Genomic DNA, 27,863 nt, shown 5'->3' on the forward strand with positions numbered 1-27,863 from the left:
TATGTTTGTTTGTCCATTAGCGTTCATTGGTGTTTGTTTGTCCATTAGTATCTGTTAGTGTTTGGTTGTCAATTAGTGTTTGTTTACGATACTAATGGACACGGACGAAAAATTTTCGTTCGGTAAAGTGTTCGTGAACCATCCGTTTGTCTGACAAAAGCTTAACGGACAAACACAGACAAGGTCTCGTCCGGTTCGGTTCAATCCGCTTACAGCCCGACTTGTGTCGGGACAACAACTATCAAGTGACAGCCAGTGGTATGACTTCCTGAGAGAACGCTCGATTCAAACTCTAAAGCTAGTGTAAGCTTGGTTAAGGCAACATAGTCTGACCAGAGTGAGACAACACTCATCTTCAAATTAGAGAATACGATAATCTAAACATAAATATAAAAAAGAAAGTCACCGTCATAAAACAAATTAAGTTTCAACTTCTGGAGAGTTGGTATAATTAGTGGTTCCAAATTTTTGGTGTGTTTATTAATTTGTTACACAACATAAAATGTTACATCATGGTATACAAGTGCGTGGACCAAAGCTAACCAAGAGGCACTTTTCACTTTTCAGCATCAAAAGATACACAATTGTAGGGTGTATAATAAATGGTTGCACTTTTCAGCATCAAAAGATACACAATTGTAGGGTGTATAATAAATGGTTGGTTCGGGTTGACTAGTTTAACATGTTTAATTAAATTAGTCGTGTTTTGGTTGATATGTTTAACCCGTTTAGTTAAATTAGTTGACCCGTCAACCTGTTTAAAATTATAATAAAATAAAGGTTTATTGGAATATAATAATCTTAACTTTCGCCTATTGGTCGGTGGTAAGCTCAACTTTAAAAATAATTTTTGACAATCCCAAGTTTCGACCTATTTCCCTACAGCAATCCCAAGCTAACAAAAGGATAACACCGTTAAATTTTTGCTGATTGGACCGCTTATGTGGCTAATTATTTGGCGGCGGCGGTTTTTTCTTTGCAACATTCTTGTTAGTGTTGGTGGCAGACCTGGCAGCAACAATAACCTTTTCTGGTCAGCAAACAACTAGCCACGTAGACGGTCCAATCAGCAAAAAACTAACGGTGTTAGCCTTCCGTCAGCTTGGGATTGTTATAGGAAAATAGGTCGTAAGTTGGGATTTCCAGAAATTATTTTTTAAGCCGGGCTTACCACCGGCCAATGACAAAAGTTGGGATTATTATAATCCAATAAACCTAAAAAAATGTATTTTATAAGGTTAACTTGCCAACCATATTAACCAATTTATTACAACCGCCAATCTTTTTGACTTGTTTATATTAGAGTTACACAGATCGGGCTACACAATTTTAACTTCTTAAGTGTGTCCATGTTAGGGGTGATATTTAAAACTACTAAATATATGAGTTGTGTCTGGGCTATCCGCTATTAATTCAACCAGCCAACTCAACACGATTGACACCCTACACAGAAAATTAAAACTTTTAGATGTGTTAAGCCTGTGTTATCAATTGTTTTATCTTCTAGGGATTTTTGAGGTTACGTGCATCAACTTGGGAGTAACAAAGAACATATGCTTTTGTCGATAGAGTTCGGAATCATGTGTTTAAACTTTAACGAGATGATTGGTGTTTAAATAAGTTCTATAGGAATCATAGAAGAACACCAGTGTAAGCTGATTAAGATTACAGCTCACCAATGACTCTTTTTGCAGCATTTACCACAAAGAACATATGAGATGATAAACCATATAGCCAAGATTTGTCACTAAATCTATTGAGATGGAATAATAAAGGCAATCATATTCATTGTAATTTATAGATACATTGAAATTTTTAGATTTACATCGTGCCATATACAGTGTGACGCTATTTTACTTAAGATTGTGCGTGCACTAGTTGTCTCAGAGTCTCTACACACTCGGATAAAAGTTTGTCAAGCGAATTGGCAATGAAGACTAGTTTTTTATTATCTCCCTGCATAAATGACAAGCTAAACAGCTCTCCAGTTTTCTTCCTGTGTTTCTTGATAATCTTCAAGAATCCTATTTTTTTAATGATACTTAGTACAGTTTTTTTTTTAAAAACATAACTATATTTATTATAAATTTTATGAGCTATATATAGTTATATACCATCAAAGTTGAGTTCATGGTAGTGAAGCAGCAAAACTAATTTATTGTGGAATTGCAGTAGATCATCTGTCACTTGTGTCGCATCTTCGCTACCATCTAATTCAGTTACCTCTGCTTTCAACTCCTGTATGTTTACTTACAAAGTTAAAACAATCAAAATAACAAACTGATCATATTAGTATATTACTTATGTTTTGATACCTGGAATATGTTCTTGTATTCTTCTTCCTTTTTTGAGAAAAAGTCATTCAACTTTACAAGCTCATTCTTGAGTAACTGTTTGAAACCCTCGTCACGCCTCTCGGGATCCATTAAATTCAGTTGCTTTTTCAAGTCTTTGTATGACATACATTCATGTTCCCATTCTGGCATGATGAGGGATATCTTGATGCGAAATTGCTTACCAAATTTCATCTTTGAATTCTTTTATTTTTCTGAGGTATTTCTCTAAAGGTGAAGTGTTATCATTTATTGACCTAAACCCGAGCAGCGTTAAAGCATATTCTTATATTATTCACGAATCATACGGTGCTCTTGGTTCTTTATTAACACTATTAAAATGGTAATTAGTCAATATATTCGTAGTACATGCTTGGTTAGTCATAGGTATTGTCACCAGGAAGATTGAATATTATATTTGTTCCAGTCATATGCTGATATGCATAAATGAATGGCGGTTATCGATTCCTAAGACTGATTAATAGGAATAAACATATAATCCGGTTGACCTGTTTGCAAACTGACTGAAAAGTCGAAAACTTATCACACATTTACTGTTTGTAACACATTATAAACCAAATTGATCTGTCATGAAATAACCGTAACTTTATAAATGAATACATGCTTAATTATGCAAAAAAAAAAAAAACAATGATCAATAATAATAAAAAGAACAAGAAACACAAAATTCTTATAATAAACAAATTAATCGTAACAAAAAAAAGAGAAAAGAACATGAATAATCGGTGAATAATAATAAGATATATAAGTTTTAACATATAAATAATAAAAGAAATAGTCTAATAATAATAATAATAATAATACAAGACACAACATGTGATTGGACAATACTTTTTTTTTTCAAACCTACTCATATCTTCTTTACTTTCTTCTAAAACTAAAATGGTAGCACCTCTGCAACTCGTTTTCTTTCTTTAAACATGATAATCATTCATTACTTACACCTTTCCTCCATGTTTCTATTCTTCTAATAGTTTCAATTTTCTTTCCCATTCCCTGAAGTAAACAATGATAACTAGTCCAACCATACTATTAATAATTATACATGTCTTACTCTCTCTAGATATTTAGGGGTCCTACAACACCAACTATAAAAGGGGATCTTACCCCACTCTAAACCTCTGAAAAACCATTACTAGCGGTAACCAAATTTAATTCCGGTGAACCTTAGTCATCTCCGACCAAACCTTTCTGGGCCGTTCGTTCAACCCAAAACCGACACCACTGGTCATCTCCACCTTCTCTGATCCACATTCTATCTCCAAACCCTACGAACCGAACCGTCGCCGTCTTGTTTATTTTTCCGGCGACAACAATAAGCGCCGCCGCCACTGTTTTCTCCAAGCCCATTACCTCATTTCTAATAAAGGTACACAACTAATCAACTGTGATAAATCGTTTCTAGATTTTTACATGGGTTTTAACGTGGTTTTTGAAATTTGGGTTGGGGTGTATTATGGTGAAGAAGATGGTAAGCAGGAATAGTGTTTAAGTATAATACTCATGGACCATTTAGTATAAGTATCTTGTGTTTCAACTGGTTAGGAAATCACACTTTTAAGCCAAGGTCTTGTGTTCGAAACCTGCTTGCCGCATCTTTTTTTTTATATTTTAAACTAACAGCTCACTTTAAAAGCTACTTAATAGTTAAATCTTTCAGGATTATGAACATAATAATCTGTTGGTTCACTGGTTAAGTGAATTGAGTTTTATAAACAAGGTCACAGGTTCGATCCCAACTAATAACACTTATTTATTTATGTTTTTTAGTTAAAAAACATGGTTCACTGGTTTGACTATTTGGTCTTTGAAAATTAATTCATGGGTTTAAACTTGTGTCTTTCAATCATTTTCTTTCTTTTTCTCTTTTCTGTTACTAACGTTCTGTTTATTTAAAACTATAATTTTATTTTATACTTTTCAAATAATAAAGTAGAGTCATTAAAATGATTTTATCAATCCTTGCTAATGAAACAATTGTTTATGTTCCTAATCTAAATAATCGATAGTTAATATTTGAAACTTAAAATTTCGCTAAAATGAGATAACGCGAACACAATCTTATGAGCTACATGTATACGATGTAGGTTTGATTAAAAGAGCGTCATTTGTAATACTTGTCTTTGTAAGACAACTAATCAACAATCAAGGTACGGATCCTAACTCCCTCTCTATTGTTATCATATTCGATTGTTATAAACCCCGTTGATATTATATACCTTTGGAACTCCTAACGTCTTTGACACCTCGATTCGTTTGGCCGTCTGTTCGATTCATGTTCAGATTATGATTTGTTATTTGACTTGTTAGCATGCGATATATTTATTATTAAATTGTACTCATTATTGCATGTTCCGTAATTTGTTAAGATATGAATTGTTATTGTATAACTCAGATTATTTGTACTTGGTTACCCTGTGCACTCGCTTCTCGTGGAGTGTCCCACGGGCATAACATTGTGGCATCGATGTTATGTGCTCCTTCCGTGACGGAGAGATCAGTTCACGGCGTCTCTTAAGTACAGGTGTGGTACATAGCTATTAGGAGGCGTATGAATATATCCTAGTTCAGTTTCAGTTTTCAGTTTCAGAAAATGGTTGTGGGTATGCCAGCTTACGCCATTTCGAGTGATTGGCATACAGGAGTGCCCCCCTGTATGTCGTCACATGTTATAAGACTCAGTTATGCTTATTGGTACATCCGTATGATATGTTTCAGTTCAGTTATTTTAGTTATATAATTTTAAATCAGTTATATGTTAACATATATTGTGATATTATATTCAGTTCATTATTAATTGCTTTTGAGCCTTAATATTCCATACTGGGCATTCGGCTCATTCCGTAAACCTTTTTACACTTCAGGTTCACAGGATACTTTGGGCGGAATCAAGAGAGAAGCTTAACACTTAGGAATAATCTGGAGATGTCTGTTAAGCTTATGTTATCTGAATAATATGTATTTTGGACTTAGTATCTGATCTATGTAGTCTGTACTTTTGACTCTAATGAAGTAATGGAATTATGTCTTTTGTCTCTGTATACCTTCGTACATTGTGACACGTCAGCCCATCCGGGTTGGGGTGTTACATATCATCATGTTGAGTAGTTCAAACTGTACTCTATTTAATACGTCACCGAGGCTAAGTATGAAAGACAATTATGAATATAAATGTGATATATTAAAGATAACACAGCACATGTGGGAACAGTTGAAGAATAAAATGTATGTTGAGTAGCATCTCATATGTCTTGATCTATAAAACTATATACTATAAAGATAAAGATAGCTCAAGGTTAGAGATAATCACATATGGTGTATGTGCCCCAATTTAGCAACTAAATTGTCAGTCTCTTAAAAGTATTTATAGTATTTTCTCTGTTTGATCTTTTTTATTAGTCACTGGAAAGAAGAAATTATGTTGGACTATTTGACATTAATTAGCATAAGTATAGTTTTAGCCTAAGTTTGTTATGCAATTGAGGATTAAACCTAAGTTAGTTGCGATTATAACGAGCCACTAATATTTCCATTGTAGCATATGTAGTTTTTGATAGTTATCGCCTTCTCGGGCCTTTATGCCAGTCACTACCTTTCAGTAGCTTGTTAGAAGTGTTGATGACGACGACTTTATACATATTAATGTACGTACTCACACAAACACACTTTATTGTGTCTTTGTCATTTTCTCACAACATCAAAACATTATGCATAGGTTGGAATTACAACGCTAGCATCGATCTTTAGTTTATTCCTATATTGCTCCATCTATTTATCGTAAAATGATGTTACATATTCAGAAAGCTATAACTATTATTGCAATTTATTGATGTGCCTAACTTCAATAACCTAATAGACAAAATGCATAATTATATTGTCTAATGTGTAGTCTTTGTTCATGTCAATTTAATTTATGCAATATTATTGACAGAATAATATATATGTTTTCCATATTACTTGTATTTATTTAAGTATTTTTCATAACTATATGACTTAAGGTTGCATACCTCTTTATTACTAAAAAATGAAACATACAACAAAGAAAAAATATCTATATCTTAACAAAAATCTTATTTCAACAATAGTATTTTACAAAATACATGAAACCATATGGAGAGTAATGCATGGTACTAATATATATGTTTCACACTTTGTGTCAGAATTTAATTCTGTTGGTTGGTCCATCAATTTGTGTTAAGGAGTTCCTCAATCATTTGCAATGCAATTGCATCCTCTTCATCACTGCCTCTTTCTGGTGGTTCCGACATCATCTCGGGTACTGGAGTTTCAGTATTCGTCTTTCCAAGCTCAACGGTCATGACCCAATTAGACTCCGAGTGAACACCCGCCCGTTTCTGCCACACCCCAATATGAGAACTCTCGTTATCTAGCCGAAGGCAAGTGAGTGACGGTGAGGGCGACTTACAGCACCTTTTTAGTTTTGCACTTAATAGAGCTGAGAGACCGGTAGTTGTAGAAGATGGAAGTGGAGAGCTTGTGGTGGCATTGGCGGTCCCGGTCCCGGTCCCAGTCCCAGTCCCGTCCCCGTCTCCGGGTGTTTGGTCTTTGACCACTGGGAAATTCGTTTTGGCATTTCGACCGCTCATTAGAACGGCCGCCTCATCATAAGCTCTAGCTGCTTCTTCCGCTGTTTCGAACGTCCCTAGCCACACTCTTCTCTTCCTACATATGAAAAAAAAAGAAACATTAGATGATTTTAAAAAGAGATAAAAATATAAATTAGGTATAACATCTTGGATGATCATTGCTGTTAAAAAAAAGTAAACTAAAAATTTAGTGTGCGTGAATTAAGGTGGGGGGGGGGGGGGTGTTTACAATAACGGGTGACGAATCTCGGAGACCCAGGAGCCCCAATGGCGTTGACGGACGCCTCTGAACTTCTTTGTTTGAACCATTTGTACTAGTGAGAACGAAGAGGCTAAAGTGACTTAAGCAGAAATGTGAGGTGAGTGTGGTGTGAAATATAAAGGGGTGATTTATGTACGGACATGATGTATGGGAGTACAAAATATTGTTGTTTTTGTGTGTAATAAGTTTCAGTATTAACTAGAAAGTAATGTGGGTTAACTGTTGATGTTGAGAGTTGAGAGTTGAGACAAGAAAACACATAGGAAAGTAGTTGTTCCCAAATAAACACTGTTATTAATCTAGACTAGTATCAAATTGCTAACAAATTTGGGTAAAATATTATTTCACATTACATATTTAAAGATCATACAACTAAGCATAGAACATGCTGAAAAAAATAAATCTGTACACAAATAATTAATTAAGACTTAAGAGTACATTTAATGTAAGTATTATTTACTGGATTTGCGTTTCTACTAAGTGAGTTTTTCAACTAATCATACAACGATCAAAATGAAGTTAAGATATATGAAATATTGATACTTAAAATTGTGTTTGAAATTGTGACATCTACGAAAGTCGGAAAAGAAATAAGTGGAGAGAACCTTGAAGTGATATATAAGTGTGAGCCTTCTAAAATATTGGTTACTTAATCAAAAGAACAAGAGACCCTAAAGGGTGATTCGTGCCATAACTCCCCCTAACATATTGATGGCACCCGCCGATCATAAAGAAAAAACCTATATTAACAAAAGCTATTGTGTGAGATTGTTAAGATGTAAGAAAAAGACCTATATAACTATTTTCATGATAGTGTCTTACATTGTGTATAATAATATAACAAGTATATATTATGAAAGAGAGAGGGAGATAAAGCAAGGCCAGCTTTGATGAGTAGATTTCTTAGAATGGTGTGTTTGTCGGTGACGATTTAGCTCTTCACTTTCTTACTCGTTAATCACGTGGTCCTCTCTTCTCTTTCTCTCCTCACTCACCAAAAGTTAATGTCATCTACTTTCATAGTTAAAACTCCTCTTGCTTACCCTTTTAAGTAACAAAACCAATCTTACCTTAACCATGGTGTTTTTGTTGTTTTTGCGTGTTTTTAGTGAGCGAAAGAGTGCTTTTCTTGAGTCTTACCAATGATAAGTTTTACTCCTCTGATAAGTTTATAACAGTATGAAGCCAGTAACTCATAATGTAAACCGGATGGTTGGTGGGTTGCTACACCACATGGGTTTCAAAAAATAACCCCGTAACTTTAAGCTGTTATTACTTTTTGTTTGAAGATAATATATTATTAATAAAAGGATGGCAAGAGACTTGACCTAACAAAACATACTAGCCACTAGAGTTACCACACCATAACATGGAAAGAAACTACCCTCCCAAACAAAGCAAGTTAAATCGTCTCCATTCCTCCCAAGTTATATTTCAAACTTTGGCCGATTTCTAATCCAAAGGAAACCAAAGACTTTGACATCTTTAATTAAAATTTTACAGGAGAGGTTTCTTTTCAAATATCAATTAATTTCGGGCAGTCCACAAACAATAAAATGTTGTAAGAACCAGAGCATGGATCACCTTGGCCTTCTTTTTGATACCTTTATATAGTTACGAATTTCCAATAAATCCCTGATACAAAAGGCATAAATCGATAACAACTTGCAACATAATGATATAATATGCCAAATAGAATGTGGCGAACCCTCACAAGACCAAAAAATGAGCAGCCTGTCACCGGGCACAAAACCGATTGTAAACTAACTTTTTTTGCTGCCAAATAACTAACGACGGTAATCTTTCCAGTTCAGCCCGTCACGCTGGGATGCATCTTCTTTGGAACGGCAGAAGATGTACTATACAAAGACTCGTTCCCTATCCAACAATCTAACCAAAACATGATAGAAGAACCACTTCGAATATTGATACCTTTTATCGATTTATTTAGGTCAATTCCTAGCTTTTGAAGGCCAACTGATATTTTGTAAATTTGTTTCCAATGCCTGGATTGGAATACCTTAGCTAAACTAAAACATCAAGATCTGGAGTGATGGTGAATAGTCCAAATTACCTTCCTCCATAACCAATTCATTTCCTCTTTGATTTTCCATCACCACTTCGCTAACATAGCAAGATTTGCATCCCAAATTATGTGGTTCCGTCTAAACCAGCCGAAGTTCACAACCGCAACTAGCGATACAATATTATTACTTTGTGGTGATCATATTACAATTACATAGTATATAGGCTAAACAATTAGGAATTCACTAAAATTTGGGACCAAAGAAACACTCAAAATGTAAGTTTGTTGGGAAATTTGGCAAGTTACTAAATTCTCCGCTTCAGACAATACGAATAGGGTTAGGGTCAGCTGCCATTTTCTCCTATCAGCTGCCATGCACTTAGCATGCGTTACACAATTTTAAGTGTGTGCGGGTTAGGTTTGGAATTTTGAATATGAATAATAGGTAAGCTCTATTCGGCCCAGAGCATTGATTCTCGTCACGAATCGGCTAGATCTATCTCTCAATTAAGACCTGTTTGCAAGGCAGTTCTATCAAATCTAAAATGGGGGTAGTTTTATCTTTTCTGGTTGTTGGGAGATTTGGCTTGCTAGAAATGCATTTGTTCATGATTCAGTTGTTGTCTTCTTCATCTATTATCAATACCATTTCGCGGAATCGAACGCCCTAAGAGGAAATTTCATTTGTTTTCTGTTTCGTTGAATGAAGTTGGTCCATTGTCATCGGGAGGTCTATACTGAAAGAGAACCTAACCTGAAGAGTCATTGTTTTCCACAAAATATGGAACGTGTTTTGGTTGAACAATTACGCATCGACTTGCCAACCTGACGCAACTCACATCCCTATTTATTTAAAATATTAACAGGTAAGTTTAACAAAATCTCTTATTTGTACGTTTTAACATCATGAACGATATTCTAAACTCGGTGGTTATATAAATGCAGGATCACGTGGTTTTTGTTGTATGTGTTTAATGTCTCATTTAATCAAAATGTGAAGTTGAATTTTGTGTTTTTTAGTACCACTTTATAAATTTCTTGCTCTGCTGCCGTTCTTTGTCCATTATTAATTGTTTTGGGTGCTTTAAATAAAGAAATTCGATGATAAAAAAACCGAAGACCTAAATATCAACCAACCTAAAAATGAATTGAAGATAGTTACAAAATTAGAGAAAATGTATATATCAAGTTTTAAATGAATTAGGTAAGTTTTTCAAAGTATTTATATTATTTTAGTTATATACATAAATATAAATATATAACCCAACCAAACATTCATATCTCAGCCAACATCTAACATTGTTGCTGATGCCAAGTACATGTCTGCTTCATTTGTAAATTAGAGAATTCTTTGCATTAGAATTAAAATAAAGTTATTGAAGGTGAAACAAAAAAACTTTATGGCTTTATATTGTTAACTTATTTTATGAAAAATGATCATAATGATATAAGATAACATAGATGTATTAGTGTTTGGTTTGGATGAAAAACAACTTTATTATACCTTTTTTTTTGTAGTCTTATAATTGGGAGTGCTAAATGAGTTGTGTTTGTAGATTGGCGGGTCCAACTCGACAAGTACCTAGAAATCGTATTAGAAATGTGAACTCGGATACAATAATTTGTGGGTCGACACAAACACGCCTAGTTTACACCGATATTTCTTTTTTTTTTTTTAAACATGTACCAATACCTCAAGTTAGCAAATTTATAATAAACACAAATGTATGCAAAACATCTACATTGTAGTTGTGAAATCTTTCTTGAACTTTTAAACCTTGGCATGGTACAAGGCTGCAAGCAGTTTATATTGTAATTTAAAACATATTAAATATAAATAAACCGATCAAATAGGTTAACCCATGAACCTACTCAGTTAACATAAAATGACCTGTTTAGCTAATCGTGATACATACAAAATTGGGGGCCACTTAAGAAAGTACAAAAATTAACTGTTGTAATCTTATTACAAACCTATGTTACTTTATAGTTAGGCAAAAGAGTGGACAATAAAATAGCAAATAATGGGCCATGGACCCAGTTACTAATGAAGTTTGTAAATAAATACAAAATGGGTCCATCAAATAAATGGGGAAAATAACAATAATAAGGTTTATTACATCATTAATCATTTTGAAAATTGTATATTTAACTTTGATATTACAAGATATACTAATCTTGTCATGGGCCACATGCCCACATCAATCTCTTGTATGAATTTTGTTTGGTTCAAATATGCATATGACAATTACTTTGATCAAATGTAGGTTCAAATCTAAACGTACAAGTCTAATGAAACATCATGTACCATATAAGTTGTTTTGGGTAAAAAGAAGAAAGTTTATTTGTAGGTTTATTTGAGTCTACTAGGATTATAAAGGCTAGTATACGTCTATTTAAGTTATACAACACATGCAATCGATTTCTATTGCAAAAGTTGCTAACTTATGCATGCCCAAATGGACTAGCATCACTCATCAATATTACTATGTGGCACCACTACCTAGTCGTCGTCGCTACAACTAAGTCATAGAAGTAAATAACAACTTTAACAGAAACTCAGATAAATATGAGAATGAGATCAAATTAATTAAACATCATGCCAAGTTTTAAACGAATTAGATAATCTTCTAGGTGTTTCTAATCACTTTTGTTATATAATCCAACCAAACATTCTCATCTTAGTCAACATCTAACAATGTTGTTGGTGCTAAATACATATCTGCTTCATTTGCAACGTTTAATAATAATAATAATAATAATAATAATAATAACAATACGTGTAGGGCCAATATTATATATTGTTTTTAGGATTGTATATGTCGTTTTATTTTGCTTTAGTCGGTGTAGTACGTACTCGATACGTTTATTTTGTAGGTTTATTATGTAAAGTTTGGAGAAATAGGGACCCTATATAAAGGACACTTTACCCATTTCTTTATAACATTTTCTAACTCTTCACAACTTAAGGAAATAAAGTTTCTCTCTCATTTCTCCTTTTTCTCTCTTTTACATAAACAAACTAAGATCCGAGATCCGAGTGTCGTTGGTGATTTCCGCTAACCAACAACACGGATTTATCCGAGTCAAGTCTTGAGATCCATTTAGAGGACCTACAAGTAGTATCAGAGCTTTCGGCTTGACTTTTTGTGGTTTTCAGGTCAAACTTTTCGTGTTTTGATCTTAGTTTTTGTTGGATTTGAGGTTGATTTCGTGTTACTCATCTCTTTTGGAGTCCCTTACACCTTGGAAATACACGAGAATCACCAAATCTAAGTTTTTAGTGTTTTAAGTTTTTGTGTCCAAGCTCAGATTCGGCTTAAAAACTCAAATCTTGGGCGATTTATTGATTTTTATACTAAAGTCTTTTTGACTTTTTGGAAGTTTGGGTGCTATATTCTCAAAAAAAAAATTTTCGTATCGGGTACTGTAGCAGTCGCTTCCGAGGGGGTATTGTAGCAATCGCATCGCCGAGGTACTGTAGCAAATCGTTTCGCTTCGCACGGGGGGGGGGGGGTACTGTAGCAATCGCTTCGCATCGGGTACTGTAGCAACTCGATACTATAGCAACTCATGCGAAACACTGTAGCGACTCGGCACTGTAGCAAAAAAAAAACTTAAAATTTTTTTCTCTTTCAAAAAAAAATGTCTTACGAACCTAAGCTTTGAGGAAATCTGGATATGGGAGAAAGCCGAAAGGAAATATTAAAAAGAGAATTCGACATGTTTACACATATTAAAGGAGAATCGGTTTCCTCTCTCATCAACAAATTTGAGTCACTCGTCACTAAAATGAGAAGTTTCGGCATTATCAATGGTTTGTCTGAGATCAACATGAAGCTGTTGAATTCACTTCCTTATACATGGAGCATCAATGTGGTTACCATCAAAAGAACCACAAATCTATATACCATGACACTCTCAGAGTTGGCTTCTACCATCAAGTATTTTGAAATAATGGAAGATAAGCTCCAAATGAACAATCAGTCCAAAGAAAATAAAGTTGGGACAAGTGATGCCGGTAAAAGCAGTCGTGCATGTCCTATCATTCCCGACACATCACCAGTCGATGAGGTAAATTACAATCTGTGCACTCAAGCTTGTGTTAATAAGGTTTCATATTATAGATACTTACAAGACGAAGTTTTAAAAGAAAATGCAAAACTTCGTCAATTGAACACTGAATATGTAAAAGCTGACAAGATCTATATTGAAAAGATCAAAACTCATCACGATGATGTAGCAAATCTTAGACTTGAAATTTTTCGAGAAAAGCATAATGTCATTTATTATAAAGACATAATTAATGATTTAAAAGAAGAAATTAAGAAATTAAAACTCGAAGTTTCTGATAAGAAAGAAAAAGAAAAACAAGTTGAAAGATTTGAGGCATCATCTGAAAAATTAGATGATCTTATTGGAGCCCAGAGAAGCGCTAAAGTTAAAGCGGGGTTGGGGTACGATTACACTACCGTATCACCACCATTCAATGATAACTACACCAGTTTGCCCCACTTTAGCTATAATACTTTTCCAGAGGAAGAAATGGAATACAGGGTTGGTAGAATACCAACGCCTATGAAATTTGTTCCTGCTGCCTCTCAAACTGCTGCTCCAGTCCCATCATCTGATAAATCTGACATCAATGTGTCTTGTGTAGCAGCTGGTGATGTAAATGGTGGTGAATGTGGGACGGTTAACCTGGGTTGTAAGCTAAAAAGAAAGTTAGAACCACGTTTTGAATCATGTGTGGATCTAACCAAAACTATTAACAATCCAGTTTGTAATAAAGTTTGTGAATCCATGTTGGGAAGTTTAAAGTCAAGGTCAAATTATGTTTTTTGTGAAAATTCAAGTGATGATAGTTGTACAAACGTTTGCAATGAAAATGAATGTTCTTCTTCTGACTCAGATTATGAAACCGTTTGTGATGAAACTTTTGTTGAAAAATGTGTCAACAAAAGTAGGCCTGTTGAGGTGAACATATCAAGTTGTTCATCATCAAGTTGTGAGACTGAGGATAATTCATGTAAAAGCAAAGTTTTTGAAAATGAAAAGGCAAGTACTTCTTGTAAATATGTTCCACCAAATAAACGATCATTTTCTCAAACAACCAATCAATCAAGAGATCCTCAGTCATACAACTTCTGTGACAACAACTACTATGGTCATTATCAACAAAATTTTGTTGATCCATATTACACAAATGTGTTTTATAATCATGTTCCTTTCCAAGGATCACCTTTCCCACCATACTAACCACATTATAGTTCAGATGAGTTCTTTGGCACTCCTAGGAGAAAGTGTTGTTTTGTGTGTGATCACTCTTCTCACCTTGCAAGAAATTGCAAGCACTGGTTCAAACAACAGCTTGATATTCAAAGGCGGTTTAGTCAGTCCCCAAAAGGAGCTTTTAGTAGCCCTGATTCAAGGACTGATCAAGCTGATAGTGAACCCAGTGAAATGGATGTGAGATCCAAAGTAAATAAAGTAAAACACAAAAAGAAACCTTTTTGGAAAACCAAGAAGGATAAAATCAAAAAGGATCATAAGACTGTAAAGTTTGAGCTGTAAAGTTTGAGGATTCACCAAAAACAGTTTCAAAAGCAAGAAAACAGAAGTCCAAAATTGCCAAAACCAATGAACAAGTTTTTGCTTGAATTCCTAAGGACCGCTCTTCATCAAGTGAGGCTCCAACAAGAAATAAATGATTTTCAGGAAATAAAATCAAGTTTGGTCGATTTACGGTTGACCTTCCCGGGACAAAAGTATCCCGGGAACCCATGTCTATTTGAATGTTTAGTGCATGCAGGGTCAATCAAGGAGGACTATCAATAGTATTAGGTACTTAGATAGTGATTGCACCCGGCATATGATGGGAGACGAACTCTTGCTATTTGATGCTAAACCATTTAATGGCGGATTCGAGTCTTTCATAAGCGACATGGGAGGAAAAACTTCATGGAAGGGAAGCCTTGTTTAAATGGTTCAACAACAACTTTTCGAGCGCTTCTCAAACCAACCTCGTCCAACTGCTTCTCTCAAGTGATGGATCCAGCATCAGCTGTTGGATCTCGGTTTGAATTTCTTCAACTTTGTCATAGAATGTGATAATGCATGCTTAAGATAGTCCATCTGACAACAACTTTGCTGACCTTTTCACTAAAACCATCGATCATGCTCGATTTGAATTTCGGGTCGAATAGATCGGCATGATCAATTTTGATTAAAACAAACTATCTATCTTTTTGTATATAAAATTTTAAATATTTTTCAAATATGTCACAATTTTAGAGGGAGAAAATGAGTTAAGTTTAACTCACCAAAAAGATTTCCAATTCATCTTAAGAAAAGTAAAAACAAATCATTTGATTTACCAAAAAGATTTTATATTACTTTTAAGAAAATCTAAAAGGAATCGTCCCGTTTAGAGGGAGCTCCTGCTTAAAGGGAGTCGGATATTTAAAATTTTTAAAATTTTGAGAAATTGATCCGACCGTTGGAACATGATAAGAAATTATCTCTAACGATTCTAGCACATGAAAAGAGTAGATCAAAATCCAACAAGATCATTGCTTGATGTGTAAATAGGCTTGACAAATGAGTAAGTGTCATAGTGATATAAACTTAAATATCTGCTTATGCTAGTGGTTACACGTTATAAAGCGGTTGCCGACTCCAACTAAAGTCATATTAATGAAGGCTGAAATGCAATTAAACATGTCATACCCAAACCTCTCTTTACCTTATCACAGTTGTCTTATGAAAAATCAGTGTCATTTTTAATTTTTATTGAGTCAAGAAAAGAGTCAAGTAAAGCGTCAAGAAAAGCAAGAAAAAGAAAAACAAAAGAGTCAGAAAAGAAAAAAAAATCAAGAAAAAGAGTCAGAAAAAGAGTCAGTTCTAGGAATTTTAACTTCTCCTTGGACTTTCTTCATTTATTTTGATTCAAGCCTTGGACTTTCTCCTGCTCGATAATATGGTATTATCCGACCTGATTGTTATGGCCTGAACTTCTGCTTTATTTTAATCTTTCTAGATCGAGTTAAGTGTACAAAGTTTCAAGTGCACAAAGTCAAAGTGTCAAGTGTGTTAATAAGATTACTGTGATCAACTAAGAAAGGTTTAAGCCAAGTTGAGGTGACATGTGAAAGCAAATTAAGCCCGAGGTATGATGGAGTCTGTAATTTGTCGGATTAAATGAGGACCACATAAGCACCATGCCTAATTGTACTTTAAACGTATCACTTTGGCATCAAAACACTTGTCAGGTTAAACAAATGGACGATATCTACAGTCGGTGATGAAATTGTGACATAATCATATCAAAATGGAAACGGGATCTAGGGCTTTGCAAATCAATATGATTCCATGTTGTGATCTTTCTCACAAAAATATTAAAATCGTTAGAAAATTCTGTAAATATTATTGTTATATAATATTAATTTCATCTTTACTCCTATCTTTTATTGTTTATTTTGATTTTGTTTTATTTATGTTTCAACTTCAAAACATTATGTATATATTTTCACTATTTTAAAATATATGAAAATGCCAAAAAGATTTTAAGTTTTTATTATGTTCGTACATATTTTATTAAACCTTGTTTTATTCAAAATAATGTGTTTTGTTGTTAAGATCGTCCATGCAATGTTTATCCATACAAGTTGAGGGACTGAAATTGGGAGAGCCTGTGAACGAATTCTTCTTTGACCTTCAAGAGGGTCTGTGAACGAATCTTATTCGTTCTAAGTTTTGTGCAGGTGTACATGGACAGGTAGATCAAGAGCAAGTCTGCTTGGAGTTGCAGGTTGTAACATCCCGAAAATTCCAAAATAATATTAATTATATTACTTAATAATAGATGGAAAGTTACTCGGGTTATCAGGAAATAAATAAAAGAATAGGAGTTGGTATGGGTCGGGCTAGTGTCGGGTAATGGACGTTGGTTATGGATTTGGATTAATTGAGATGGGTTAAATGAGAATGGGATTTCAGGGATATAAATACCCCCAAAATCCCAAAATATCTTCATTTTCACCAAACTCCCTAACACACACACACACCACACACATACCGCCGCCGGACCGAAGGCTGATCCGGGCAGATCCGGCAGACCCGAGTGAGAGAGAGAGCGATTAGTGGTGATAAGCAAGTAAACGAGATCCAAACAAGCCCAAAAAGGTATGATTCTTGATCTTTGAAGTTTAAAGATCCAAGCTTTTTAGTGTATAAACGACCAAAAATGGTCGGGTAGCGTAGTGGGTGATATTGAACCATAGCAAGGGTGTTAAAATCGCTCGAAATGCCGATCAGAAACTAAAACAGCGGTTGTCTGGGCAACTTCGCCTTCATCTGGGCAACTTCGCCTTCAAAGCGATGAACTTCGCCTGCAAGCTAAGTTCGCCTGATGAACTTCGCCTGCAAGCTAAGTTCGCCCGATGACAACTTTGCCTGAGGCCAAGTTCGCCTAATTGATAACTTCGCTTACGGCCAAGTTCGCCTAATTGATAACTTCGCTTACGGCCAAGTTCGCCTGATGACAACTTCGCCTAAAGCTAAGTTCGCCTAAGGTTTAACTTCGCCTAAAGCTAAGTTCGCCTAAGGTTTAACTTCGCCTAAAGCTAAGTTCGCCTAAGGTTTAACTTCGCCTAAAGCCAAGTTCGATTAGGAAGTAAACTAAAAATCTAATAAAAAATGTGTTAAGACAGTTAATGGAAATAAAATTTTTCCAAGCTGACCTGGCAGCTCGACCCCAGCCAGGGGCTCTGCCCCTTGGACCCTGCTAGGGGCTGCCGCCCCTAGACCCCGCTGCCAGGGGCGCTGCCCCCGGACCCCCGTTCGTTGTGGGTAGTAATTAAGATTAGAAAGATGTTATAAGTAGTGATAGTTAAATTGATATGTATACTTGTTATACAGTCAGCCGTGCACAACTGAAGAAAGGGATTACGATCAACGGAGAACGTAACCGTGTTCAGGTGAGTTTCTAGCCCCATTTATGTGTTACGTTTTCGGGGCTGTGTGCATACTCAATATGTTTGTTAATACACTTATCCTAAGAGATAAGTGTATGCCTTATATGGATTATGTGAAATATATGAATGATTGCTTGATGGTACGTGAACGATCTTCGGATATTGCACGTACTGTCAGGTTGTAGCGCTAAGAATAAGGTAAGTATGTTATGTATGTTTATGTGTATGAACATGATAGAGATAATAGAAGAAAGAAATGATAGCGTATGGTTGTATGGTTACGAAGAGGGTATCGAGCCCTAGTAATACTCGAGGAATGTAGGGCGTAATGCTCTTTATAACGTAAGATATGAAAGTAAGATAATACAAAAGAAAGTGAGAAAGTATGAATGAAAGGATATAATTTTATGTGTATGCCGTGTATGGTATATGTGATCGATACGATTGATTGCTTGACGGTACGTGAACGATCTTCGGATATTGCACGTATCGTCAAGGGAAGTGACTAGCTCCTTACATGGATATTAAATAATAAAGTATAGTGTTCCTTTTATGGAAGGTATAGTGTTCCTTTTATGGAAGGTATAGTGTTCCTTTTATGGATAGTAAAGTGTTCCTTCTATGGATAGTATAGTGTTCCTCCTATGGAAATTATATATGGTAGGGTAATGGTAATGGTTCTTTTAATAAATATTACGTGACGATCCTCCTATGGATATTTATACAAGGTTAAGGTAGTAATATGTGTCTTCGGATACGGGAAGTAATATATGGGAATAGATTGTATGTTGCCTGATTAACTAGAACTCACTCAGCGTAGCTGACTTTTAGTATGCACGCAGGTGAGCCGATTACAGAGCTAGCAAGAGGATGACGCATGGCATGGATTGAACGGCTGGCATCTGAAGAAAGAAGTAAAGATGTTTTAAATATAAAGTTTTGTGTTATGGTATCAAAGAAAAGATTTAATGTTTTGTAACAAATGATTGATGTTGTATATTCCGCGAAAAGTTTTAATAAACTCTGATTTGAAGGACTGTGTTTATGAGTAAATCCGACGCTAAAGTAGGGCTACCGGTTCGGGGCCTTACACAGGTGCTGAAGCGCTTAAAATAAAACGAGAACATGAAAGTTGGTGGTTGAAGCTAAAGATGAACTGATTGTGTTTGAACACAAGGAAAGAAACCAGTCGGCTCAAGAAAGTCAACAAAAAGAAGATTAGATGTCGAGCCTCCCGCATCTGATGTTTCTAAAATTTGCTGTTTCCGATCCTTCTCAGAAAATAAGATTGAAGTTCAAGTCTACAAGACTGGAAAATAAAGAATTGTCCGAGATCCAATCTGGTTCAAGATCCTGTATCAAGACAAGTATTAAGTTTCAAGAAATAAAGACGAAGCAAAGAACTTGACGAATGTTCCACGACATACTCAATCCTAGAGGGAGATTGTAGGGCCAATATCGTATATTGTTTTTAGGATTGTATATGTCGTTTTATTTTGCTTTAGTCGGTGTAGTACATACTCGGTACGTTTATTTTGTAGGTTTATTATGTAAAGTTTGGAGAAATGGGGACCCTATATAAAGGGCACTTTACCCATTTCTCCATAACCTTTTCTAACTCTTTACAACTTAAGGAAATAAAGTTTCTCTCTCATTTCTCCTTTTTCTCTCTTTACATAAACAAACTAAGATCCGAGATCCGAGTGTCGTTGGTGATTTCCGCTAACCAACAACATGGATTGATCCGAGTCAAGTCTTGAGATCCATTTAGAGGACCTACAATATGTCTATTTAAATAAACTTGTTTAGCAAAATTTGTGTACCTTACAAGAGAAAATTAGTATAAAAATATAGATGTCAAATTGTCTATGTTTGGTTTCACTTAGGGACTAAGAAGAATCATTAAATTATTGAAAAAAATATATGTTATTGTAGAATCTAATAGACTATTATATTGAAGAGCGGATCAAGACCGAGCTAAAGATATGGTTTTTGTTGTTTTGGAGCCAACCTAGACACTCCTAGCACACCTAGATTAATTGCGACGCTTCCTAGTGTCATCTAAGCTTATCATGTTTTTAGCGGAGACAATTGCGACACTTTGGAGGGTCGCTGCTAGTCTGTCAGCAAAACTTCCTCTACTAATAAATAGTGTTTGTTTTGTTCATTTGTAGCTTGTTGTTGAATCAGATAGTAAAATGGCTCGTGTTTAGTTTGGTTCTCGGTTATATTAAATAGCATAAACTTATCAGCTGTATCTTTGGCCTTTATTATTGAAATTGAATCATGTTGATTGAATCTAGTGGGGTTTTCATATTTTTTCAACTTATTGTCACTTTTGGATCATGATATCACACCAATTGATATACAATGATTTATTCAATTGTGCAATATTCAAGCTTGCATAGATCTAGAGATAAACGGATCTACAGTTATTTAGACGTTAGAAAAAAATTGTGGACAATGATATAATGATATAAAAGGATAAATAATGGGAGAAGGGTCAATTATTTTTATTATTATTATTAAACGGTAAACGTTACCACTACCTCTATTCACTCCTAAATTACACCTATATAGTATTTACTGCATTTATACAAGCTAAGCAATTACTCAATTATTATAATATTACGATTATTGATCTTATAGATAAACGCATACAAAAGGGGTCAAACAAAACAAATGGCAACAATTTGCCATATTGAAAACTATATACTTTGGTTTGATATTAAAACATATATTACTCCTGTCATGGTCCACAAGAATCTTTTATCATAGAGTTTTGTTCGATTTAAATTTACATGAGAGTTACTACCTTGGAAACTTTAACTACGTACCAAGAATCAAATAAATTGAAGTTCTTTTTGGCTGTAAAGTTTTTTGGTACACATTTTCGTACCTTTCACTCAAACCTTACTATTTACAGTACCTTTTATTATTATGGTCTGAGGAGGTAAGTGTAGACAAACTGTACATATGTTTCAAAGGATATAGAGATTGCTTACGGGAGGTTCTAGTTTCAAAACCTTATCTGGATATGAAAAATATACTAGAAGATAGAGTTATTCACATGAAATCTAAATAACATAATACATAGTTAAAAATATAGTATCAGTAACCTACCAATAGTATAAAATGATGGGAAAATATAATGGTACATATAAAATATTATAGAGGCATGGAGACAAGATGAAGGAAACATACAAACGCCATCGTTTTGGTTACATAAATTTTGAAATGAAGTATTATTTATGTTTTGCTATCACATTATTTGATTTCTCCATCAAATTGAGTTTGAATTAGCTTTTGAAAACTGAGAAAGGTGGTAAATACAAGAGATTTGTAACTTAAAGGATTGGTTCATAGGAAATTTGTTTAATCATTAAGAAATATGAGAATAATGATGGTCTCCCGAGTTAAACGTTTAAGGAGGTCCATAAATCATCATGAATAATATCCAAAGAAAAGAAAAGTGCATGAAACATAAACATAAAATGTAAATAAGGGTGTTATTGGTCATTTCAATATTTTTATAATATGTTGCACTTACTCGTTTATTTCTGATTTGTGTATTTGTTGTGCCTGGTGGGCTTTAGAGTTATTTGGGCTTCTAAATACTTGATCATGGGCTTAGATGGTGAGAGTTGGTTGAAGGCCCATTTAGGTTGTTGGAGGTGTTATAACAAAACGAAGAAAAATTTGAGATTATTCTGGAAGATATTTTTCACCATTTTGCTCTCTTTTCTCTGTTCTTTATAAATATACTCATTGTTAGGGTTTGATGGTGGTTTTTTGAGAGTTTATACACTAGATCATTGTCTTATGATCTATGTAGACGGTTTATTGGTGTTGTAAGCTTTGTCAGTGATTGAAGATTGGAGATTATTTGTTGTCTTTGATTGTTTGTGATTAATAAGACGAAGCATGATTTCTGACATGGTTACGGCTCTAATCGTCGCGTTCCTCCGCTTGGTCTCTGGTGATTTTTAGGTTTGTTTCATATCAGAAACCCTAATCAAAGGTGAACGACTGTTTGTTCGGTGGATGGTTTTTTTATCGCTGCAATTTTTTTACGATTGTTGTTTTGCTGGTTCAAGATTGGAGTCTTTGGTCTCGAAGGGTACTGATCTTGATTATTTTTTTCTCTCATCTTCTATCTGTTCGCTTGGAGAATCGCTGTGAGATCTTTCTTTACCCTTAGTTCTTGTCTTTAGATTGATAGTTTTATACTTTTGTTGGCATTAGGTCTTGTTACTTCTTGTGCATCACTTGTGTGGTAGGTTACATTCTTGTGTGTATTGCATCATTAGCTTGACCAACCTTGATCTGCCACTTTGAGTGGATGTGAATACCTGGCTCTGGTCTTGTCTAATTTTTCTGTGCGAGTGCTTGTGTGTTGCATATTCTTGTTGGTTATTGGTCAGTTAAAATATGGGTGATGATACTAATAGTGGGACTTTAATTAGTAAACTTGATTCTAGCAATCCATTATATCTACATTTAAGTGATTCTAGCACTATGACTATTATAAATTTCAAATTAAAAGGAACCGAAAACTATTCTGTGTGGGCTAATGCTATGAAGCTTGCACTTCAAGTTAAAAATAAACTTGGTTTTGTAAATGGCACCTGTGAAAAACCTACTGATGATGAAATTCTTAAAAACCAGTGGGATAGATGTAATTCAATTGTGCTAACTTGGATACTTAACTCCGTGTGTGAAGAATTGTATTTAGGTCAAGTTTACTCCCAACTTGCCTCTTAGGTTTGGCAGGAATTGAGAGAAACTTATGAAAAAATAGATGGGTCAGTTGTTTTCAATATGTTTCAGAAAATAAACTTGTTAAGTCAAAATGAATCTTCTGTTTCTGAGTATTATCATAAACTAATCACTTTGTGGAAACAATTTGATGCCATGGTTCAATCAACCTCTTGTTCATGCCAAGCTTCAAAAGGTTTTAACGATTTTAGTACTTTAATAAAGTTGATCCAGTTTCTTATGGGTTTAGATGATGTTTATCAACCTGTCAGAACAAGTTAATTGACTCGTGAACCACTTCCTTCTGTTAAAACTGCTTTTTCTATAATTTTTAGGGAGGACTCCCATAGAAATTCAAATAATTCTTCTAAAAATCAAACTTTAAATGTTGGTTTTGTATCGACAATTAATCAGTTTGAGAATAATAAAAAATTTACTCGTGGTCCTAATTCTAATTTTAAGTGTACACATTGTAATAGAATATGACACACTGTTGATAGGTGTTTTGAAATTGTGGGATATCCTCAAGGTTCTAGGCCAAAGGGAAATCCTAAGTCTGGTGGTACTAATGTTTCTAGTGCAAGTAAATCAGGTTCTTCTAACTCCACTACTACCACTTTAACTCCTGATCAAATATCAAGACTTCTAGGACTTTTAGATGAGAAAAGTGAAGAGACACAACTAGGTCCAAATATAGGAGGTAAACCCTTGTGTTTTAATTCACATTCTTTTTTTAATAAGAACGTGTTCTGTTTTAATAGTTCTCTCTCAACCAAGACTGGTTGGGTTATTGATTCAGGTGCTAACCAACACATGTTATGAGTGACAAAGAAATTTTAAATCCTATTAATGCTTCTAAGTACACCATTAGTGTAAAACATCCTAATGGTTCTAATGTTTTGGTAACTAAAATTGGTAGTATAAAGTTGAATAATGATGTCACTCTAAACGATGTGTTAGTTGTGCCTGATTATTATGTAAATCTAATGTCTGTGTACAAACTTGCTAGTGATAACAAAATGTCTGTGACATTTAATGAACATAATTGTTATATACAGGACTCACTCATAAAGAGAATCCTGGTGACTGGTAGTCAAGTAGATGGTTTGTATCTGTGTGGTGATAATTCAAAACAATTAAAGGTGTGTTTAACTAGTTTTGATTTAGTCAGTTTGTGGCATACTAGGTTAGGACACCCTGCTAATCAAGTGTTAGACGTCTTAAAAGATGATTTAAATCTTAAAATTGTAAATGATTCTTTTCCTTGTGATGTTTTTCATAAAGCCAAACAACATCGTGAACCTTTCCCTTTAAGTGAACATAAGTCACTTGAAGTTGGAGAGCTTGTTCATCTTGATGTTTGGGGGCCTTATAGAGTTAAGAGTAAAGAAGACTTTAAATATTTTTTAACAGTGGTTGATGATTTCTCTAGGGCTGTTTGGGTGTATTTGCTTAAAGAGAAAACTGAGGTTTTTGTAAGTATTGAAACTTATACTAAAATGATTGAAAACCAATATGGTACAACTGTTAAGGTTTTTCGAAGCGACAACGGTACTGAATTTGTTAATAGACAAGTTCAAGAGTTTTTTAGAAATAAAGGTATTTTACACCAAACATCTTGTACACATACACCTCAACAAAATGGAATTGTAGAGAGAAAACATCGACACCTATTAAATGTTGCTAGGTTTCTTTTGTTTGAAGGGGGATTTCCTCTTAGTTTTTGGTTTGAGTGTGTTCTAACTGCAACCTATCTGATTAACAGGACTCCCTCATCAGTTTTGAATGGTAGGTCTCCATATGAACAGTTGTTAGGTTTTAACCCTCTTTAAAACATTTAAGGAATTTTGGTTGTCTTTGTAATTGTACTATTTTAAATAACTCAAATAAATTTGATCCAAGAGCTGATAAATGTATTTTCATTGGATATTCTTTTAATAAAAAGGCTTATAAATTGTGGAGTATTGCACAAAAACAAGTTTTGTTTTCCGGGGATGTGAAATTTTATGAAACAATTTATCCTTTTAAGGATAGTGTTAGCTTTGAAAACTTTTGAAATAGTTAATGATAAAATTGTAAACAATCTTAATTTCTTTGACAAGTTTAGTGATGATGTGTCACACCCCAGCTAGCATAATGCGGAAGCGTAAAACGGGAATGTAACAGACACCTCTGGTATCAACACATTGTTTATAAAGAAACATTACAAACTAATTTACAATACGTTACATTTCTTTGTTCTATCATTGTTTTACAGTCTAGGTGATACAAACAAAACTAGTTCGTTAACTATACGTTCTTACTACAGACGTCTTTGCTTCTATTCACATAGCATCAACCACACATCTTGAGCAAGTAACAGATCACCAAATCATTCCAATTTAGGTATACCTGAAAGCAGTTTAAACCGGGTCAACTACTAGAGTTGGTGAGTTTCACGAGTTTCAAGAAAAAAAGTAATGAGTATTCACAAGTCAACACTTGTAATCATGAAATAAGTATGTATGTATGTAACTAATGTAATTATGCTAAGCTACAGTGAAGCCTTGACTGTATGTGCTGCGTGCATCCATTTCCCATGCTCCATCAACCACTGTGGCCCCTTTCCGCCCACAACATGCCCCGGTAGCTATGTCTAACACTACATAGCCTGTATATATATAAATATGGTCATGTGCAAACGGCGCTATGTGACACGACAACCAGGCCGATTCCGTTTGGGTTTGTCAAACCAATAGTACTATTCACAAGCCACCAGCTCGAAGTTAATCACTGTAATCGTGGGGACTTTCGTGTGTTAGTACTTAGATAATTCACATCAATACATTTTTCAGGTATGTATATGTAATCAAACATGCTTTTCACCCCAAAAGTTTGTAAAACAGTTTAAAAGTGGGGTCATGAAACTCACAGTTTAGTAGATAATCAGTACTGTATCAGCTCGTGGTTTGTTTGGTCTGCTATCAGTAGTTTCTATAATCAATATTATAATAATATTAATATTTTAATATTATTATAATCTCAATACTAAACTGGGCTGTATAACTAATCTGGGTGTAGCTGTAAAGCCCAGAAAGTGGCAATAGGCTTAGGCTGTGATATTGTTCAATGTCTAATACTTAAAACCGAACTTGGCTCAGATTCCCGTTTTCCCAGCTGGGCCAAGTTGTTCGTTTACACGTTCAGAAAACAGTTATGGGAAAATAATCTTGGGGAAATGTATTGGTTAACAAAATGATTAAGTTATAAAGGAGGATCACCTATTAGGGTCCCGGATTAGCCACGGGACCCGTTTCCGTTTATTCAGTTTGATTTAAGAAGAAACACGCACAATCCATTCGGATTGTCCAAGTTTTTCATAGAAAAGTTCATTTTTACTTAATTAGTCCAAAAATGTGATTTTTGATCACTCTTGGTGTTTTGATATTCTCGCAGGTTCGTTAGTCGTGAACTTGCCGGTTTTTATAAAAACTGAATTTGTTTAATATTCAAATTAGCATAATTAATTAACCGTTAATCATTAAATTATGAAAATTTAACCACTTATCAATTAAAATATGTAGATTTTTATAAAAATATTTCTGGAATTAATTACTGATTTATTAATTTATAAAAATTCATTTTATCAGCTGTATTTCGTCTGAAAATCGTCCGTTTACCCCAAACAATTTCCAAAAATTCCACAAAAATTTCTGAATGCTCAAATCATGTCCCAAATCAACCTGTATCAATTTTAAAATGTAAAAAGTTCGTGCGATATTCTTTTCAGCCCAAATTCGGCTATAAAAATTCACACGAACACATATAAACAAAACACCTTTAAACTTCTCCAAATGATCCCAAAATTCATATGTGATCAAAATACATAAAATTTGAGTTCCCAGAAAATTTTCATAATTTTTGAAGTATTTTAGCTGTTTTTCCCAAATAAACGTCCCAATTCGGTAATAAATTCGCCAAATATTCTCGGATGGTCGAAAAATTTCCAAATTTGAACAGGGACTCATTGACATGGTCCCTGATGTCCCTGAAAAATTTCAAGTCCTAAAAATATGCACATCACAACCTTAACCTAAATAGCCCGTAAGCGAGTGTTTCGGCATTACCTTAGTGGGTTTGGCTCGTTTCCGACTTTTTTATCAAGTTTTCAGGTTCTTGTGCTTCTAAGCAAGCTAGATATAAGTCCTATATCACAAACCAAGCAATTTTTCATCAACATAACAACCTTTAACTTAGGGTTTCGGCTAGTGCACAAAAACGAACTTTTGAACCGTAAAAACGCCGTTTCAACCCTTTAATCCGTGTTTATGGCCAAAACAACTATCAAAACAGGTTCCTTACCGTGTTTATGATCAAAACATGTTTATGGACCATTTTTAGGATTTTTACACGGTTAGGAATGATTTTTAGTAACCAAGACATGTTTTTATGGTATTAATCAAGGTTAAACAAGTACAAAAGCCACTTATTTAAGCTCTTTACCTTAGGGTTTGAAGGTTTTCTGGAATTTCAGCTTGCAGCTGCTTGGACCTCAACTTTTATAGACCAAAATGAATAATCAAGCTTCCAAAACAAGTTTTATAGAAAGAATGGGGGTGGGGGTGGGGGTGGGGGTGGGCTGGCCGATCGGAACATCATGGGCCTCCCCCTTGGGCTGTTTTGGCCCAATAATCTGGTTTCTCAAGCCCAAAAACGAAAAGCCCGGTCCAAATTTAGTTTGGGTTTGGTTTTTGATGCGAAAAACTTATCGGGTGCGTTAAACAGCGCGAAACAAGTGTTTTTCGGCTAGTTTTGTGTAAAATTATAAAAACATACTATATGTTTGTAAAAATCAAAAATATTTTCACGGATCGCGTAAAACATTTCAAATAAGTGTTTGGT

At 34.5% G+C, this 27,863-nt stretch overlaps 2 protein-coding genes across 2 annotated transcripts; both read right to left on the reverse strand.

Annotated features, from left to right (window-relative positions):
* Window positions 1-1,805: 1,805 nt before the first annotated feature.
* LOC143533658 (SPX domain-containing protein 2-like) lies at window positions 1,806-2,607 on the reverse strand. Its single transcript, XM_077028360.1, has 3 exons — window positions 2,316-2,607; window positions 2,115-2,238; window positions 1,806-2,024 (listed from the first exon to the last, which is right to left on the reverse strand). Exons 1-3 carry the CDS (start codon window positions 2,526-2,528, stop codon window positions 1,858-1,860), a joined length of 504 nt encoding a protein of 167 aa, XP_076884475.1. The 5' UTR covers window positions 2,529-2,607; the 3' UTR covers window positions 1,806-1,857.
* Window positions 2,608-6,534: 3,927 nt separating this feature from the next.
* On the reverse strand, window positions 6,535-7,270 carry LOC143533659 (ethylene-responsive transcription factor WIN1-like). Its single transcript, XM_077028361.1, has 2 exons — window positions 7,191-7,270; window positions 6,535-7,037 (listed from the first exon to the last, which is right to left on the reverse strand). Exons 1-2 carry the CDS (start codon window positions 7,268-7,270, stop codon window positions 6,539-6,541), a joined length of 579 nt encoding a protein of 192 aa, XP_076884476.1. The 3' UTR covers window positions 6,535-6,538.
* Window positions 7,271-27,863: the final 20,593 nt, after the last annotated feature.

The sequence above is a fragment of the Bidens hawaiensis genome, unplaced genomic scaffold, assembly GCF_021521415.1.
Source record: "Bidens hawaiensis isolate Kalapana, Puna unplaced genomic scaffold, B.hawaiensis_p1.1 tig00009828_1, whole genome shotgun sequence".
Lineage (NCBI taxonomy): Eukaryota > Viridiplantae > Streptophyta > Magnoliopsida > Asterales > Asteraceae > Bidens > Bidens hawaiensis.